The sequence below is a fragment of the Lepisma saccharinum genome, chromosome 11 (genome assembly GCF_977018435.1).
Source record: "Lepisma saccharinum chromosome 11, izLepSacc3.1, whole genome shotgun sequence".
NCBI lineage: Eukaryota > Metazoa > Arthropoda > Insecta > Zygentoma > Lepismatidae > Lepisma > Lepisma saccharinum.
The window spans coordinates 8,247,187-8,266,069 of NC_139239.1; the positions used below are offsets into that span (position 1 = coordinate 8,247,187).

Sequence of the window (18,883 nt, forward strand, 5' to 3'; positions counted from 1 at the left end):
CTCGTAATGTCAAAAAAGGTCCCGAGTTTGGTACCTGGTGGACGCCCAATAGTTCAATCCCACTATAAATGTAGATTAGCCTATCTATACATAAAGAAGACTTACAGAAACTCAAACTCAAGATACTCAAACGACCGGCATAGGGTTGACGGCGCTTGGTGCAGTGAGAGAGCTCCCCTTTGCCAAATCAAAATTAGGAAACAAAAACTCATCTTCAGGGGTTCCCTCACTTTTTCGCCCTTAGATGACAGCTGCTGATAAGGGATGAGCATCCCCCCCAAAAAAATAAAATTCTGCCTACGGGTCTGCTATCCTGCATCGTGACCGTCCGGTCTAAGGCGTCATGCTTTGGGCTCTCCAGCTACGGGACGTGCGCAGGTTCGAGTCTCCTGGAAGAAGCGTAACGACTTTTCTCCTGATATTTCGGCCAGTCAAACTCGCGGCCCGCCTTGGCCCCACTTAACACTTCATGCTTGAAATTATCTATACATTTGTAGTTATCCCGTTTTCTCTTTTCTCGTGATACAAGACCAGACTCATCCAAACTTCAACACTTTGACCAATTTTCCCTACACAGGTACACATTCCATTATAGAGTAGATGTTGTGTCAACTAAGCAAGCTGATGGACATCTTACTTCTGAAGTACGAAAATATCTTGCCAGCTGGGGGACGGCAGCGTGCATACTTTCTGTCGCCTATGAGTTTGTTTCTTGATTTTCAAGGATTTACCTGGAAGAAAAGCAGTTTCTGTAAAAGTTTCAGAGAACCATATGGCTGCCCAAACTTCGTGGGAGTAAGAAAAGGACTATAGAAGAGGAATGTAGATTTTTTTTTTTGTTGTTGTGAAGTGAATAGTGAAAAGCGTAGAAAATTTGTACCCTGATAAAGTTTATTAATTCAGAAGTATTTCTATATCACAAAATAAATTTACCAATCTCTGTGGCAGAGTGGTTAGCACAGCCCGTTGCGACACCAGAGGTTGCGGGTTCGAATCCTGGCCTGAGCATGGGTGTTCTTTGTATGTCTCTCTTCATCAATTTCATCATACCATTACTCATCCTCATCGTCGCCAGTAGCCAAACGTGGCAGAAAAGCAACGCTAATAAAAAAAATATTAAAAAAATCAGAAATACAGTTGAGGAGAGGATTGATGACTTAGTCAACGAACAATTGAAAGCAAAAATTGTTCGTGTTGTTGCCTTTTCGCTCACAATATGTGAAATTACGAACGTCTGCGAGCTAGATCGGTTAGCTCCCTTCATTCGTGGATGCGATTCTCATCTCGATATGACAGTAAAACTACTTGAATGATTCCTCCCCGTGACACAAGGGCTGATATTTTGAAGGAAGTGGAGGCCATTTTGCAAAGTTACAGTCTTCCGTTATATTAAAACTTTTTTAATAAAGTTATAATTTGTCCTTCTCAACTTCTCAGGAATACCAGGTATGGCAGGAATATTTGTCCACAGTAAAAATACTACGTGATGAATTTGGAAACAGGTTTCAAGACTTCAGAGGGTGCGAAGGGCAATATTCTTGTTCTGCTCTGCTCCCTTTTCTTTTGATGATGTGTGTGCAAGTCCTGCGTTCGAATGGAACTTATTGAATTGCAGTGCAACTCGTATTGAAAAATAAATGTCGCGAGGTGGGTTATCCTTGATTTTTCTTATATCTCCCATAGCAGTATCCTCGAATATTTTGCTATTTTGCTGTAAAAATTTTATTAATTTTGGTTGCACTTGCCTTGGTGAAAAGTTGTTTTCCATAATGAAGATTAATGAAACAGCCTTGCCGAATGATCAAGAATGACTGACAAAATATTTGTTGTCTGCATTAAGAGTTTCATGCTCACAAAAAAACTTATTGCAGACTTTTGAGAAGCTTGTTAAAAAAAACTGTCAAATCTGTGCAAAACGAAACTATAATTGCACACAAACAGCTTCTTGCAAAAAATTTTGCACAATTGTAACCAATTTATACTCGAAAGTAACATGTAAAATACTATAACCATGAGAAAATATGGGGGGAGGTCTATATATAATTTACATATCGATGCTGCAATAATAATCACTGGAATCCCGGCACCGTTGGGTCGAACCACTTACTTCTGGACTTCAAGGTGTTGGGGTTCTAGATGTGTGACCCGGATAGTTTTGACATTATCGTTATGCGGCCCTACTCACGAATTGAGTTTGACATGGCTGGTCTATAGGACCTGTTGAGGAGATTGGGGAAACCTTCAACAACGATTGGGGGTTCGTCGTGCTGACCACACGTCACCCTGTAACTGATTGGTGTGCGAGTGAGGCCGGCCCTTGTGAGTGAGTGAGTAGGCCCTTGCCTTCACGGGCTGTTGCGCCACGGGTTTACTTACGTATATTGGCGTAAGGTGTGGTCTTACAGCGGCTCGACCTCTCCTCGAAATTCTGTCAATTTATTTTGACCAATTCACTGGGGATTTTTTAAGAGTACTTTGTAACACGTATAGTGCTCATCTCGAAGATCATACTATCGTTACTTGGACTGAAATTTCAGTTTGAAACCAATCAATCGAATCCAGGCCTGGGCATGGGGGGGGGGGGGGGGTGTTCTTTCATCAATTTCATATCATCACTCATTCCCTCCCATCTTCGCGAATAGTAAGAAGTGGCAGAAAGGCGAAGTAAAATAGACCAAACAGATCAACCTCGGCCCATTATATCTGCTGTGAACTCAACGATGAGAACTGCACAAAGGGACTTGAAGATTATAAGAAAGGAAACTGTGGCCGAGCGCGCTCAGCAGTTGACCGATGGTCTGACCATGGAAGGTTCCACGTTCCAGCCGTGGCATCAGCCTGGACATAGAGAGTTAGAGTGTAAAAGAGAGAGAGAGAGAGTGAGTGAGTGAGTGAGTGAGTGAGTGAGTGAGTGCGTGCGTGCGTGTCTTCATTCATCCTCCTCGTCGCTAATTGTCAAATGTGGCAGAAGCAGAAAATAAAATACAAATACAGACGTGTCAAACGTGTAATTTTCAACTACGAAAATGTATAATTAGAAACATATGCAGAGGAAAAACACTGTATGAAATTAACAATATATTGTTCACGCAACATGGTATATTTCCTCTGCTTTACATACATATAAAAGTTAATACACTAAAGCATGCAAGAAATATCCATTTCTCATTCAAGCAGAGGAACTTAGTGCTAGCTGTCAATGACAGAGCTATTGCTTGTTATTTATTCAGTTTATTTTCTCTTTAGTAAAAAAGTTCCTGTACCTTCATAAGCATGGGAGTCCGGAAGGGAGGGCAAGAGGGGCCATGTCCCCCCTACGGGAGAATGAATGTCCACATAATAATTATATATATATCTTTCACAGATAATTTAATTTCCATCACAGTAATTTATGTTACTCATTATAATTGTGTTTAAGGAGCGTGATAATTTCAGACTGAAATAATGTTTTTTTGAGCGGGCATCACTATCATGGGGAAAATCTGCCTTCTTTGCACCCCCCCCCCCCCCCGCGCCCTGGAAAAGATCCTGCGGACGTCCATGTTCATAAGATAGTTTACTGTGGTGTAAAAAGGATTTTAAACTCGTCGCGATTAGCTAAAATTGACGGGAAAGCGACGCTAAATAACAAAAATCAACTCAAATCAGTAAAGAAGATTTATGTCGAGTTAACAGCTATTGAAAAATACTGTAAAATATATTCACTCATGATAGTAATGGAGAGGTGCGTATTATCAATTGAAAGAAATGGGGAGGTGGGGATTATAAGTTGCCAGGGCACGGATGTTCTTTGCGAGTATCCCTTCATCAATTCCATGTAATCATCATTTTATGTCGTGATTAGCCAAAATTGACAGAAAGCGACGAAAAATAATCAACCAATCAATCAACGTATCTACACTCTCGGTGGTGTTACATTTCAATTCCAGTAAACATTCCATCTTGACGTCATCCGTAAGACTGCCATTGTGACCGTAATACTTGTAGTTATTTCGGAGCAAGATGACCAGATATGATACGTGACTTATCCTGAGGGGTGCGAAAGCCAAAGCTAAAAACTAAACACAGTCCATAATTACCATAGCATCAGGTCTTACAAGATATATACATACAGGTGAGTCACTATTCCGTGACATCATCAGTAATAGGTCTTAATATTAACTAACACAAAAATCACGCAGCAAATTAAAGGTATTACGAATAACATTAAAAATATTTCTAGAATTTAAAAGAGCAATAAACATTTGTGCAACGAGAAAGGAAATTAACAACAATAAATATTAGTTCGAGGGAAAGCACGTGTCATAATGATACAAAATGATAACATGTAGAAAGTTTCAAATACGTTTGAGCTGTTTTTAAGATGGGTAATACATAAACTGTAAGTTCAATGTTTACTTATTCGTTACCTTACATCATTGCTACTACTGTAGTTGTACATTTTGTTCCATTGGTTTGTCTTTCGCCTCTTCTGATTATCCCTAGGTCATTCCACATGTCCGAGACTTTTTCCTTTAAATTCGAAATAGTCTCGCTCCCGTCCATCTCGAATTATTATCAGCACTGTTCGTAGTAGTTAAAATAATAACTGTTACTATTTTTTGTGCTTATTACTATTAGATACAAATTTTGTATCAACATGAAACCCCCTACAAAAAAAAAGGCGATTAGTATGCCTCTGCCTTGTTATCACTGCCACTGGTATGCTATACATTTACACAGCGTACTTTCAATTAGTTATTCTTACTTGATTCGTCGTTACTTTCAACTGATAATCTCTACCTCCTTCTTTACTATCAATTTATAATCTCAACCGCACAAAGAGAAATTCCACATAATTATAGCAGCCACTGTAATCAACAACATTTATTCAATCCAAATCTCATTTGTGAAGGTCCTGACTGTTTGCCGTTGCCACTTCCCTTGCAGTGAATATTTTGCCAGTGGAGAAATCTTGAAAGAAGCGGGAACCAGAATGAAATGAAACAGGTGGTGCCATTTCGCAGCGGTCACAAAGGAGAGGGGTTGGTGAAGGCAGGGGGGAGGTCCTCTGCCCCCCGGCCTGTGTTCTTCCTCTAGTAGTTTAGGACACAAGAGAGAAGAATTGCTAGTTCCCTGATATGTCGCTAGGTGTCTCTGTATCGCGCCGGGGCAGGAAAACTCTTTTCATGCCAACCTCCAGGCCACTCTTAATATGTTCCGAGTTCTGAAGTTTGTAAATTGGCTAATTATTGCGTTCAACTTGTGATGATGCCAGATTTATTCCTTATGTATGGTATCTATTTAATAGTATTACAATTCCATAGTTCTCCAGAAAATATTGGTAAAAGAATTCTGTCTTTGGTTGTTGCATTGTCATATTGCAATATAGTATCATAATGTAACGGCTCATTTTGTAATTCCCTTATAACAACAAATATGTTCTTGAAAAATATCCATTACAATCTGCAGAAATTGTTGGCTCAGTCCTGATTAGCCAATCTTTTCATAAAGTGAACCTACAACTAACTTTGTTAGGTTCTTTCCTGGAGCTGTACATCATGTGCAGGCCCAGGATTTTTATGTAATCAGATACATTTTTCTTTGTATGTAGCCGCCAAGTAAAAATGACAACTGTTGGCCAATTACAGTGTATTTTAATGTTGCATAAACATAAAAAAATCTAAGGCTTTGTCACAAGGACTTTTGAATCTCTTAAGGATTGGTATAAATTATTAACATTAACCATTTTCTGCCATAAATATCCCCTAAATATATTTTTCTTAAAACAATAAAATTGTAAGAATCTTTTCTGATGTTAGAATAAAGTGGAATAGAAAAATCAGTACTTTAGTATTATACGGACTACCTCATTTGTCTACGGGACTAGGAATGCTTATGAGGTTAGGTTAGGTTCCATTAGCGTAAATACAATGAAAAATTATTACTTAGGCTGTATTTATGCTAATGGAACCTAGCCTAACCTCGTAAGCATTCCTCATCACATAGACAAATGAGGTAGTCCGTATAATACTAAAGTAATGAAAAATCTTATTATTTACTACAGAGAGAGGATTAGCTTTAAGCTGCTCAACCATTCAACTCTTGACAATTAGAAGAAACAGTAGTTGCTTTTATGTCACTAAACCAAATTATCTAGCATGTCAAATAGAACAAACATAAATGAAAAATAATAATAAAAAATTATATCAGGAATACAGTGAGGGACACTCACCCACAGACGAATTCCAAATTGTGACAAACATATATAGTTAGAAATATTTGTGGTGTCAAGTAAGTACAGTGTAATGGATAAGTATTACAAAACAAATTGTCCACCACCATGTTTCATCTGTGTGTTTTATGCAATGAGAGCTTCGGGAATTGAAACAAAGATTCAAATGGCTGACTATCTCTGCACCAGCATACGTAAAAATCCACGTCCCTAAAACACGTAGGATGCGAGAAAAATTAATGAAAATAGACATGGACAATTTTATCGAGCAATACTTGTGCATTCCACTGTACTTGCAAAATAAAGGATGGCAATTTTTTGTGGGAGTTGTTATTGTTTCTGGTGTATGTAGTAGTAATGCTGGACTGCTGCTTTATACATTAGTGTGGAATGTTGAAAGGTCTAGGAAATCAGAGTGTTATATTGCACTAACTAAAAATAAATTTTCAAAGGGGAGGGTAAAATACAATTCAAACAACATTATAAAATAGAAATTGTAGCTTTCCTAGAAATGTGATTAACAGATGTTCTTCGATTACCAGCAAGGCTAAGTCAGCGTTTGCTTGCAAAGTTTAGAAGGCATATATGCAGAGAAGACCATTGCATCACAGCAGATACCAGCCACAAGCAACATTATGGGCTTTGGAAGGAACAAGTCTTCGACACTATGGGTTTTGGAAGGAACAATTCTTCGACACCTGGGCTGCAGATGAGCAAGTGGTCCTTCCAAGGACTGACTCACTCTACACCAGGACTATACTGCATATAATGTTGCATACAATCACACATTTGTAGTGGGTAAGCTGTCTAAGCAGCTTAGTGTGTCGAGTGCTAAAATTAAAACTTCACGTCTCAAGGTTCTGACTCTGAGCCACAGCCAGCCAGGGCATTGATTTTGAACAGTTTTGAGTCCACTTTATGTACACACAGGCTAATCGGGGCTGGATCTGCAATTATAAGTGTGACCAGAACCACCATGTCTCTCCCTAAGATATTGAACCTGCAACCCTTTGGTTACAAGGTGGTGATGTTACTGCTACACCACCAGGGAGGCAAATTTTAGACTTTAACCTGTTCATGCATCTCATTGCCACAATCAAGTTAAACAGGTAGAAAAGTGGCATTAAACAATACTATATATCAGTGGCGGCAATTAGGGGGGGGGGTTGCCCCCCCACTATGGATAAGCCTTGTCTACCAAGAGAAAGTAAACTGTCCTTGTCCCCTCAGTTTTGGCACCCAATCACTCATACTGCTATATATTAGGGATGGACAGATATGGCACTTTTTGAGATTCCAATAAAGGACGCTATGAAATTCCAATTGACCTTGAAAAATCTGTATGGTTCACTGACCTCCTTAATGTACATTACCAGATGACTGCAATACAAAAGAAGCTGTAGGTTTAAAATTTACTAAAAAAAAACTGGGGCATGTACATTATATATTTGTATCCATAAAAACTGCAACATAAATGCAGAATATTGCACTAAATTGTAGGAAATTTATAGATATATCAGCAGTGACGGCACCAGCCTGAAATAAGTGGGGGGGGGGGGGGGGCTAAAGATTTCAGAGTTAAAATTTGGGGGTGGGGGCTAACTTATACCAGCTAAAACGTATTTACGTAAAACTTTCCTACTGCATATTTTTGTCCGTGAGATATTTTACAGTTAGATCCAAAGATAAATCTCTGCATTTTGTTCCATCACACACAAAAGTACTTTTAGGCACGGATCTTTCATGTAAAGTAAAATGCAATAATTCTATTGTTGTCTCTTCCAAAGCCATTTTTGAGTGGAATAATATCACAGACTTACTAATTACCATTCATATAAACAGTACAAAATATGTCATAAAAGCTACGGATAAACGTATATAAACATAACACTATTTCTATGTAAAGAGTTTGAGCACCTTTTATTTTTTTTTGCTAAAATGAGAAAATGACCCACATCAAGAAATAAGATATGTATATTTTCATGGGAAGCTACAACCTTGTTTAAATCGAAAGATTTTGCAAGCTCTTTCTCAAAGAGAGAATAGATAAGCACTCAACCTCTCCTTACCAGTTCCATTACGAAGATAACACCTGATTTGCTGCAAACAGCCCTTGATGGGGGTATCTATGCACATTTCAATAAAACAAAGCTTGTAAAGTTCGTAAAAGGCAGTTTTTAATTTTCAACCATTGCACGGAGGTGCAGAAGGGTCTTTATCTTTAGTTCCTTTCTACCTCATATGTTAATGATATTATTTACTCTGCTGTCATGATGAAATATCTTATGTTTTCTTGTTCAAGGACTGAAATTCAGAACTTAGGGCTAAAAATGGGGAGGATATGAGAAATATACCGTCAACAAAGGAGGTGCCATTCTCAAGGAACAAACATGTTTTCACTATAAATTCACCTCCATTAGAAGACAAATATATTGACATAAAAGCAATTAATAGAGTTGCAACCCTTGCACCGAGCATTTTGATTAGTGAAAATATCTGCTGAAGATTATAATTTTATTTCAGAATATATTATGCATAAATACTAATCCGAATTGGATCCAAGATTGATTCTCCTGCACAGATACCACTATGACGGTACTGCAGAAATTGCTTTCTAACCTCAAAAATTATAATTAATTAAGATGTAGGACTAAGACTGCAAGCAATAAAATTGCCCAAGTATGCTAATTTTCGCACCGTATTGCCATGATAAGTTGATTAGATTTGTATTAAGGTCCACAATATGCACAGAGACCTACTGTTTCTAGTGAAATCCCAACCGAACAACTTAATGAAATATTATACCTCGACCGGGGAGGGGGGGGGGGGAAAGCCAGGACCCCTTGATATCAGGTTTGCGGCTAGACTATCGGGGCTGGGAGCCCAATTCTAATGTTAGCATTTAACAATCGGGTAGTTTGTGTACTCTTTGATTCTTTATCATCGTATTTGTCCCTCTCGAATATTTGCAGCGATAAGAATATATATAAGGATGAAACCAATGAGAGAACATCGCTAACACTCGTGCAATTGTCGGTACTCCAATGAGGAACTAACAAACAGAAAAGAAACATAACGCTTCTTTAAATTTTGAACGTCGTCCTACTTATTCATTTGTCTCACCTGCTAGACCTATTCAGAAACTGTATATGCCAACAACCAAAGAAGAATCTCACAGTCACTGAATACGTTCACCTAGCAGACAGGCACCAGATTTCGTAGCATGTTTGGCGACTCAATTGGCCAATTACTTAGTATCAAATAAATGATCAGTGGCCACTGTTATCCAGGTATATCTGCAGCTGTTCTCCCCCTATTTAATTTTACAACACCACATAAATAAGGTAACCTTGCGATCTAACCGAACTAGAAAATGTATTTGAACATTGAACTGTTCCCAATGGTAGTTTTATAATGGAAAATGTAAACTACTACTTCTCAAGTTCTTGATCGAAATGCATCTACCGTATTACAAACATCTAGGGGGGCTACAGGGGGGGCTGAGACCAGTTTTGGAGGCTTCAGCCCCCTATAGCGCCATCCCTGTATATCAGATCAGTAAAATTATTGATATGTCCATTATGGCTATATTGGCAGCTACCGAGAGAGCACTGATTAATGCTCCATCCTTATTTTATATTTTTTTTAAAAAAATGACAATCAATTGCAATTTTGGAGAACAAGAGAATTTAAATCTTTGTTCAAATTATGGAAAATTAAGTGAGAAAATGTGTTTGGTTTATGTTCAGCACAGAGGTATTCTATCAATAAGCAATGCTCGAAGTGGAAATTGTTAAGGGAAAGGGGGGGGGGGGCTTGCTTGCTTGAGCTTTGGGGCTAGCTGGGGATACTCCCCTGCATTCTCCTATCACTTTGATGAGTCACCATGGCAACAGGGAAGTCTAAACATCTTTTCAGTTTTTAACCTTCTTATCAAATCCTTTATAAACATTGTCTGCAAGAGATCCTTGCATATTACTTTAATTGGTTTTAAACTGTATTTCAAACATTTCAGTCTTCATCCACTGAGATAAAGCTGTTTTATACTGGTGTTGGGCTGGGCACAACTTGTATATTTCTATACCCTGCACTGTTTTTCAACCTCTAGGTAAATTGTGACACTGAGGGTGAATGGTGATTAGATGAAACAGACGATGAGGCAAATACTTATACATCTTCACGCCTTACTCTACATTCAACCTGAATTCACATCATATGCTAACCAGCCTGCCCCCAAACGGAAATATAAATCACAAAAAATATATAGTCCTTGACCTTTTTAAATGTCCTTCGTATTCACAATTGGAGAGAAAACGATAGTCATAAATGTGGTGGTGTAGTACACACTGGCAAAAGAGTGCTAGTTCAGAGTTGCCAAGCATCTTGCCACTAAACTCATAAAACAGGACAGGGCAAAGGTGGACATTCTTGCCTTGAGCATTTTTACAAGGATCACGAAAGATTGATTCCAGTCCCTTTATTTTCTAACGTTCATGTTTTCATTCCTCCCTCATACACATACCGCTGGGCGATACAGTGAACATACCAATGGGGGGTGGGGGGGGGGGGGCTGGCTGGCTGCTGGCATATGAAAATAAGGAAAAGATGTGGCAATGCTTTTGACTGTCACACACTGTGGCTTCGGAAGGAAGAAGGATGAGGTAAGGATGCTTTTTCGCAGCAAAAATAAAAAGTATGAAAGTTAATGAACGAAAACAAACAAAAAAAATCTACAAAGTACTGTGTTGCATTGTAGGCTCAAAATTCAATTCAAGGTTTCCAAATTGAAAAACAATTTTTCAATTGCAAATTATAAAAACTACTCTTACTAAATAAATTCTTTTAATAATACTCCACATAAAAAATGTACAATACATATCTATGGACACTATTATACACTGTTAATTGATCTCTGCAACTATGCTAATGAAATTATGTACACTATTTTTTACAATGAGATAAATTTGTTTTACTTAACACTTACAACACTTAGTTGAAACAGTTATTTACATAAGAAATTTTTTGTGTTTGGAAATCAGAACACCTAAAAAACCTGCACTTAGTTACATTCCACTTAGTGAAATTCATGAAAAAAATACAAATCCAATGAGAATTTTACAAAATCAAAGGTCTTCATTTCCTAGAGGAATATTTAGGTGTCATACAACATTTAGGAAAATTATGAATAAATATTATTCTTTACATTTTAAATTAATAATCTGTCTAATCTTATACTACTACAGTTTAGTTATAAATGTTTACACATTTAATAGATAAAATCAATTTTTCACACAGATTATGCATTAAAACATGCTGAAATAACTTTAATTTCACATGCTTATGCTAAAAATCATTATTGAGACTTGCTACATATTCTTAACAAAAATTTGTAAATACGGAGAAATTAGTACTCACTTTATCCGTGAAGCTGTTTTTTCTTCTTCGTTCTATTAATTTCAGTGGCCGCTGCCAGTGAAATTAATAGAACGAAGAAGAAAAAACAGCTTTGCGGATAAAGTGAGTACTAATTTCTCCATATTTATACACTACCGTGTCTCTCTTTTCCCAATTATGAAAAATTTGTAGATAGTACAAATTTACACTACCCGGAATTATTTGGAAAATTCACTGATTTACAAAAATTTGAATAGTCATTCCTAACATCCCAATATGAAGAATGGGCAGTAAAGAATACTTTACAATGAACATATCCTACAAAGAAAAAAATATTAAATTCCTACATAATCTAGTGAAAAAGCATTCTTGAAACTTTGCAAAACACAAATAAGAAAACAAGACATTGCAGCTAAGGCCCTTTCCCAAATAACCTCCCATTACATAACCATGCATCACTGTAAAAAAAAAAAGAACAATGGAGTAGCCTACAACTAAACCACGTCAGAAAAAAAAACCACTGTGCTTGTGATGCAGATAAATTAATATTAATGAAAAGTTTCACATAATTTGCAGACTATTTCAGAACTAAAAATCTTAAGAATTTTGTGCTTCTGCACTTGAACAATTTTCCACATCATATGACACATCATCTGAGGTCTTGGATCGCTGATTATCGTCTTTAGCAGCATCCAACAATGCTTCAATGAGTGTTTGTACTGTATTGTTGCCATCATTTCCACCATTTTCTTCTACACCATGTTGTTCTTCTTTAACAACAATGCTTATCACTCTTGGGGATGCATCAATATGTGGTGTTTCTTCTACCTGATACATACCATCTCCAGATCCACCGGTATCTGTCATACCTTCAGTTTCCGACACTGTATCTTGCGCCACTTCAACACTTGTATTAAAGTAATCAGGAGATTCAACAACAATCTGTTCAGGTCCTTCAATGTTATCTTGAACTATGTGGTCATCGTCTGTGGTAACAACATGCAATAAATTTGGAGGAAACGTATGCACTTGAGGCGAATCCTTTGAGATCTGACTTCCATCCGAAGGGTTTGATTCATCCAAATGAATAACGACAGCTTCAATTCCATCTTGCTGCCTTACTTCCGTGCACGAATGTATGTTACTCATGCGATTTTGCGATGCCTGGGCAAGTCTCACAATATCCGATACACTGATATTATTAACACTCATCACTTGCTGAATAACTGGTCTTTGGTCGGCCTTTCCTGCCACCTGATTTGCAGAGTTGCTTTCTTGAGATAGTTCCGTTGCATGTATCTTAATTGCACTTTTATGGGATAAGTTGGTCCTTTCGTCTTCATTAATGAGAATGCTGGGTTGGGACGAACTTACGGCCTTCAGTCTGATTTCACTATTTACACTCTGCTTGTCCTTCAGGTTGTTCTCTGCTTGCTCAGCTCGCACAAGCTCTTGCACAGCATCGATAGTCCTCCGACCTTCACTGCTTACAACATATGCTGCAGGATCATCAACACTTTCTTCAACTGCCGTAGCAAGTAAGCTCTCTGTAAATGATCCGAATGTCTCCTCACACCTTTCGCCATCTTTAGTTTGAATGACTGTAACAGAACCTTCAGGTAAGTATGATTCTACAGCTAAAGACATTGGATGTATAAATCTTACATGGTTTTCCCAGTACTCTCGTTTACCAAATTTGAACCCACACACTTCACAAATATAAAACAATTTCTTATCGTGATTCATCAGGTGCCACCGGAGATTTTTCTTGTCACCAAACGCCCTTTGACACCTGCAACACTTGAAAGGTTTATGCTTCTGATGCACAATCCTCACGTGCCGTTCGACATCACCTTTACGAGTGAATCTAGCTTTGCACACTTGACATTCGAAAGGTTTGACCCCTGTATGAGTGCGGAGGTGTTGCCGAAATGATGACGGTTTCAGCAGTTTATGGCACTCCTCGCACTCAATCTTGTCTTCCCCGGAATACTCGCCTATCTTCTGGAAATGCAAGGGACTTTGCCTTTCCCTTTTCAATTTTTTATGTGCTTTTTTCTTGCAAGTTGTATCACTTGTATGCGAAGGATCCTGAATGGTAACCTCCTCCATGCCAACAGTTTCATCCTCTTCCACAGACATGTTCAGAATCACATTTTCGTCATCACTTTCAACACCCTGCACTATTATATCGTCTCTCTCAATTTCATGCTGAGGCTTGTTCTCCTTCCCTTCCGTTTTCTCGATTTTAAAATATTTGTTAACAGGTTGCTCTGTAGATACTTCGTATTCCTGTGAAACATTATCCTTGTCACACTCAATATTCACTCTCGAGTAAACAGTTACTTGCGGAGCATCTATCTTAGGAGATATCTCTTCACTATTTTTCTCCTTCATTTCATGATGCTTCTGTTTCTCTATCGCTTCTACTTTAACACCACGCTTCTTTGATTCAAGCTTAGGATTTTTAGTTTCTTCTTTTGGTTTCTCTTGGACATCTTCCCTCCCATGCTTCACTTCACGTTTATATCTCTGCTTCCTCATAGCCTGAAGTTTCAATTTCTTTGTTTCCTCAATTTTCCGTCTTCTATCCTCCAAACGTTTCAATTCTTCCACTAATTCTGCAGCGTTCGGTTCTTCTTCTTCATTTACTTCTTGAATCTTTATTACTTTCCTCATGTCATTGTTATCTGGTCTTCTTCCTCTCTTCTTCAATGGGATTTCTTCTTCTCTTCGTACTTGCTGCTCCGTCACTTCATGGTTCTTTCTCGGCCTCCCTCGATGCCGTTTTACAGAGCCATCAGATTCACTTCTATTAACTTCAATTTTGCTATCAACTTCCTGCGCTGATTTAACTCTAGTTTCTTGAATATCTTTGGGGGCTTTTGAACCAGGTTTTGTTTTGGAAAAGTTATATTCAAAATCGTCATCCCACTTTTTCTTTGTTGATTTCCGACGCAGACCATAACCACCACCACTCGACCTTTTCTGCTTAGTACTCATGATGGGCTTACGTTAGTATCTTCTCCCTACTTTACTTCAGAACCTACAAAGAAAGAGAGTTGATTCAATTACATGCGAAATTTACATATTTAAGAAAATCTTTACATGTTTGAAAACTTCCTTGTTCTGGATGCTGTTTCAGCTTGTTTCATCAAATGTCTACATAATATCTAAATCAATGTACACATGTTGGAAGAATTCTAGGGTGTTTGGGAAAAAGCACATAAGTCATAAACTGTGATTTTCAGTTGCTTTCGTTTAAATCACACTGAATCAATAAAATAAAATATTATACGTATGATTTTATATTGGTCATGTGCAAAGGTTATAAACAGTGATTATCTAACATTTATATCATGTTTGTAATATCTGTTATTAACAGAACAAACATAAATAACTGTCTGCTATAAAATTGTATTTTTGACTTAAGTGCTTAATCCTGAGCAGCCTAGAATTATGTCATGTCAAGAAGGATATCTGCAAAAGAAATAGGACTAAATATTTCAACAGAATTTCTAAAAATCCAAAGAGTGAGGGAATGGAGAGAGGAGAGGTGACGAGGAGGAGGAGCCAGTACAAAGAGACTTTCTACACATTAGGATTGGACCGATATGAAACTTTTGCAAATACTGATGATGTATTGATATAGAATTTACAGATTCCGATAACCGGTATTCCACTAAACTGATGTAAAATTACATTTAGTTCTTTTAATGAATGTAAGTAATCAGATGATTTGAGTAGGTTTTTACTTTGGAAAATTAAACTTCATGTGCAGACATTCACTTTACAAAACTACTGCATATGAATCGTATGATTATGAACATAAAACTTATCTGTAATATTACTGATAAGCTGATTATCTGAATGCCAAAATTGTGTGCACAACTCATCTTATGCCTTGTGGGAAATTCAAAGATTGGATACAAAAGCTTAACCTGAAAACCATCACATAATCTAATTTTAACTTTGTTAGAAAAGTTTTGAAACATGTAGTATCTGTGTCAAAGTTAAACAAGTTAAGATGTTTCATTGTTATTTGAAGATGGGGCATGTGGTCTGTATCCAGACGTTCTTCAAAATTTCTTCAGTGACCTTATAACTTGTGTACATTTGGTAATTACATCGATGGGAATAGGGACCTTTAGTTGATATGTTGAATATCTGGTTTTCTATAGCAGCAATTCAGAAGGAGCTTCCTTGATAAATGTTCAGTCCCAGGACGACATATACTGCACTATGGTTCAATCCTACTTTAAAATGTAGAATCAGTTCTGACTGGCCTATCTGAGTATGAAGTGAACAACGTGTCTAGTGCAGGTTTTTCAGTATGCCAGAGTGTGGAGGTAAAATACAACTAGATTTAAGTCACAAGCAACTTACATAATAATATAGACAGTACATTCCCTTTTATCTCACGAAGGACGATACAGATTTGCAGTATAAATAATGAAAATGAGACAATAGAGCAGAGTTAGATAACAAAGTAATAAGGTCTGGGAGACACAGATGACACAGATCAGGTCTGGCGTACCGTACATCTTTAGTCGGTATACGACACAACCCTTTTATTTATGCATTTTGTGCATGAAATTTAATGGTCATTAATATTCACTAGGATATCACTTATCATATGATATGAATCTCATGCAACACAGAGGTAAAAAAAATAAAAAAAAGGTTTTAGATAATACCTTTCATTATTTTTTTCCAAAATTGGATCAATTTGCCAGGTCAATGGGAATCTTGTTATAAAATAATTTCCATGGTTCATTAAGCTCACATTACATTAAATAGTTTCCAAATGAAGCAGAAGGAGAGCTTATATTCACCAACTTCACATACAAATTGAATAATGCACAATGTCTCTCTTGGCCATTGGAGTTTTGAGAGAGTTCACAAAATAAAAAATGAAGTGGAGGAAAGGAGATAATGCCAACTAAAGAGGGAAAAAGAAATACGATCTGTAGTAAAATAACAATTTCAAATATACTGTAGATGAGGAAGAAAAGGACCTGGCCAAGGGACAGTTTAAAATACCTAGCACAAAAGAGAATATGATAAAAAGAGCAAGAAATAAATAGGAGGGCAAATAATTAGAAACATTAAAGAACTCATGTGGAGCTTGGAGAGATTTTGGTGCTTAACATTTTATTCCCTTCTCCTCTGCACAGCCTTCCGCAACTGATCTCTGGCCACAATGTAAATGATGAAGTTGTGAAATTTGTGAATTTGTGAACAAACATACTTCTGCACCAGACAATTTTGTGGATCAAATGCCAGATTACTGTACAGTGAAATGAACACCACTGCCAGCAAAACGGAAGATAGCAGTTAACAAAATTTTTGGAGTGTGGTATCTGCCACCTATTGAAACTATTAAAAAAAACACTACGCATTCTTGGGTCTTTGTTGTCTTCCGGAACATTCGTTCCACATGCATTATTATTTCCTTTTTGTAATGCTAATAAACATAGAGGTTTCCTAATATATTAACATCTTATTATGCTATTTACTTATGTTTTTCTTGTATGTACCAAAGTGCACCATTATTTACTTAGGGCTTAGCATATTTAGCATACCTTATATATTGCAATAGTCTCTCTACAGAAATTAGAGTGCAATACAGGTAAACGAGTAAAAGCTTAATCCACGTGAGGTGCACGAGCATGTTCCTTCACAAGTTTCAGAACTTCATTTACAATGTAGACGCAGGCCTTGCACTGCTTCAGAAAGCACTGTCAGTACACTTTATCATTTTTGACCTTTTAAGTACAAAAATCCATCATGAATTACTTTCTTTCCACCGTGAGAGGTATTCACTAACAAAGCCATTTTCTATGTGATGAGGAAGACATACACTGAAAGTGAATCAGGGGTCAGAGAAGAAAGAATCTCCAAAACAGAAAAGTGCTAGAAACATGTCTAACACCAAAGTGCACCATTACTTAACCTTTAGACGGCCGAGCAGGTTTACGAAAATAACCCCGTTCTGGCCCAGGCTTCTCGTCAGGAATTTTAAATTTGAACACTCTTTGGAGGAAAATTGTTATAACTCGGGCACTATGGGAGCAATCTACTTTGGATAAGTCTTGTTTTGCAGCAAAAACATCAGCGCATGCAACCGTGTACAATTCAAAACACCAAACCAAGGGGGGCTGGGGGGCACAGCTACCGAATTTCAATGGAAAAAACATAAAAATCTGGAGTTTGCCCCCTCTTCCCCGCTATTTTGGAGAGAAGGTGCAAACCTTAGTATTCTCTTCGAAGAATGGACGATTCCAAAGAGAATGAAACATGTTTCATGTTCCTGGGTGCCATACAAGTTGAATAATGAGCCAAAATGTGAAACTCTGTTCGGAAGTGTGGCATGGATATGTTGCGGAGAGGGGGAAGAGGGGGGTCATCAATGTGAATTTCCCAGGCTTGCTCCAGACCTGTGTCAGAATTTCCACCCAAACATAAGAGTATGAAGGTCCAAAAAGCACATTCATTTCGTAATCAGCACCATGATACCATGGTATCATCGGACCAGTAAAGGTTAAATGTCTGGCACCAATTTGTCCAACTTCCAGAGATGCCATAGAAGTGTTAAGAAAATCCTATGTAAGATGTATTATCATCCAACAATTTCATGTGATTTAGAAATATGGACAAAGAAGAAAACACGGCTAAAGTCGTTTTCACGTTCAGACGACACAATGGGCTCTTATGGGCAATGCTTTTCTTATGGGAAATACGAGCGTGCTGTTGTGAAATTTCTGGATTTACAAATTTAGCTTAAGTAAAATCGGTACCTGCAGTTTTGCAGGAAATTTTGTAGAGAATACAATGGTGAACACAAAAAACTGGTAACTTGCTTACATAATTTTAGATAAATTAAAAACTCAAATTTTCTGTGAAAACACAATTTTTACATTGTTTTCATTCCTAACGTTGAAACATGCCTTAGAATTGAAGCATTCATTATTAAAAAAATTGACTGTTTTTTTAATTGTTATAGGTGACGGTGGTACTCAGAATTTATCAATACTTTAAAGCATATTTGCATTAAAAAATATTCAAATAAAGTATGTGGAGATTTTTTATATTCGTGCAGTAGAAAATGTCGTCGCTGGCCATTTTTTGTTCTGTAATTCCAAGTAAAAACTTCCAGCGACAAAGTTGTGGAGAAAATAATGAAATTATTTTTTAAAACCACTCAAAGGTTCCCAGAAATATTACTTCCATGCATTTGGAGTTTCTTTTTAACCCGAACCGCGCGCGAAGTAA

The 18,883-nt window shown here is 37.4% G+C and overlaps 1 protein-coding gene across 2 annotated transcripts in view; it reads right to left on the bottom strand.

Annotated features, from left to right (window-relative positions):
• Positions 1–18,883, bottom strand: part of LOC145994617 (proton-coupled zinc antiporter SLC30A5-like) — a 66,103-nt gene that overhangs the window by 30,221 nt on the left and 16,999 nt on the right. Inside the window, exon 2 of one of the 2 annotated variants that reach the window (XM_083130675.1) lies at positions 11,680–14,654. The exons of the other annotated variant lie outside the window; for it this stretch is intronic. Within the exon in view, the coding sequence (XP_082986801.1) occupies positions 12,206–14,611 (2,406 nt within the window). The 5' untranslated portion in view covers positions 14,612–14,654 and the 3' untranslated portion in view covers positions 11,680–12,205. Of the gene's footprint in view, positions 1–11,679; positions 14,655–18,883 lie in introns of those variants that run through there. 2 annotated transcript variants of the gene reach the window in all.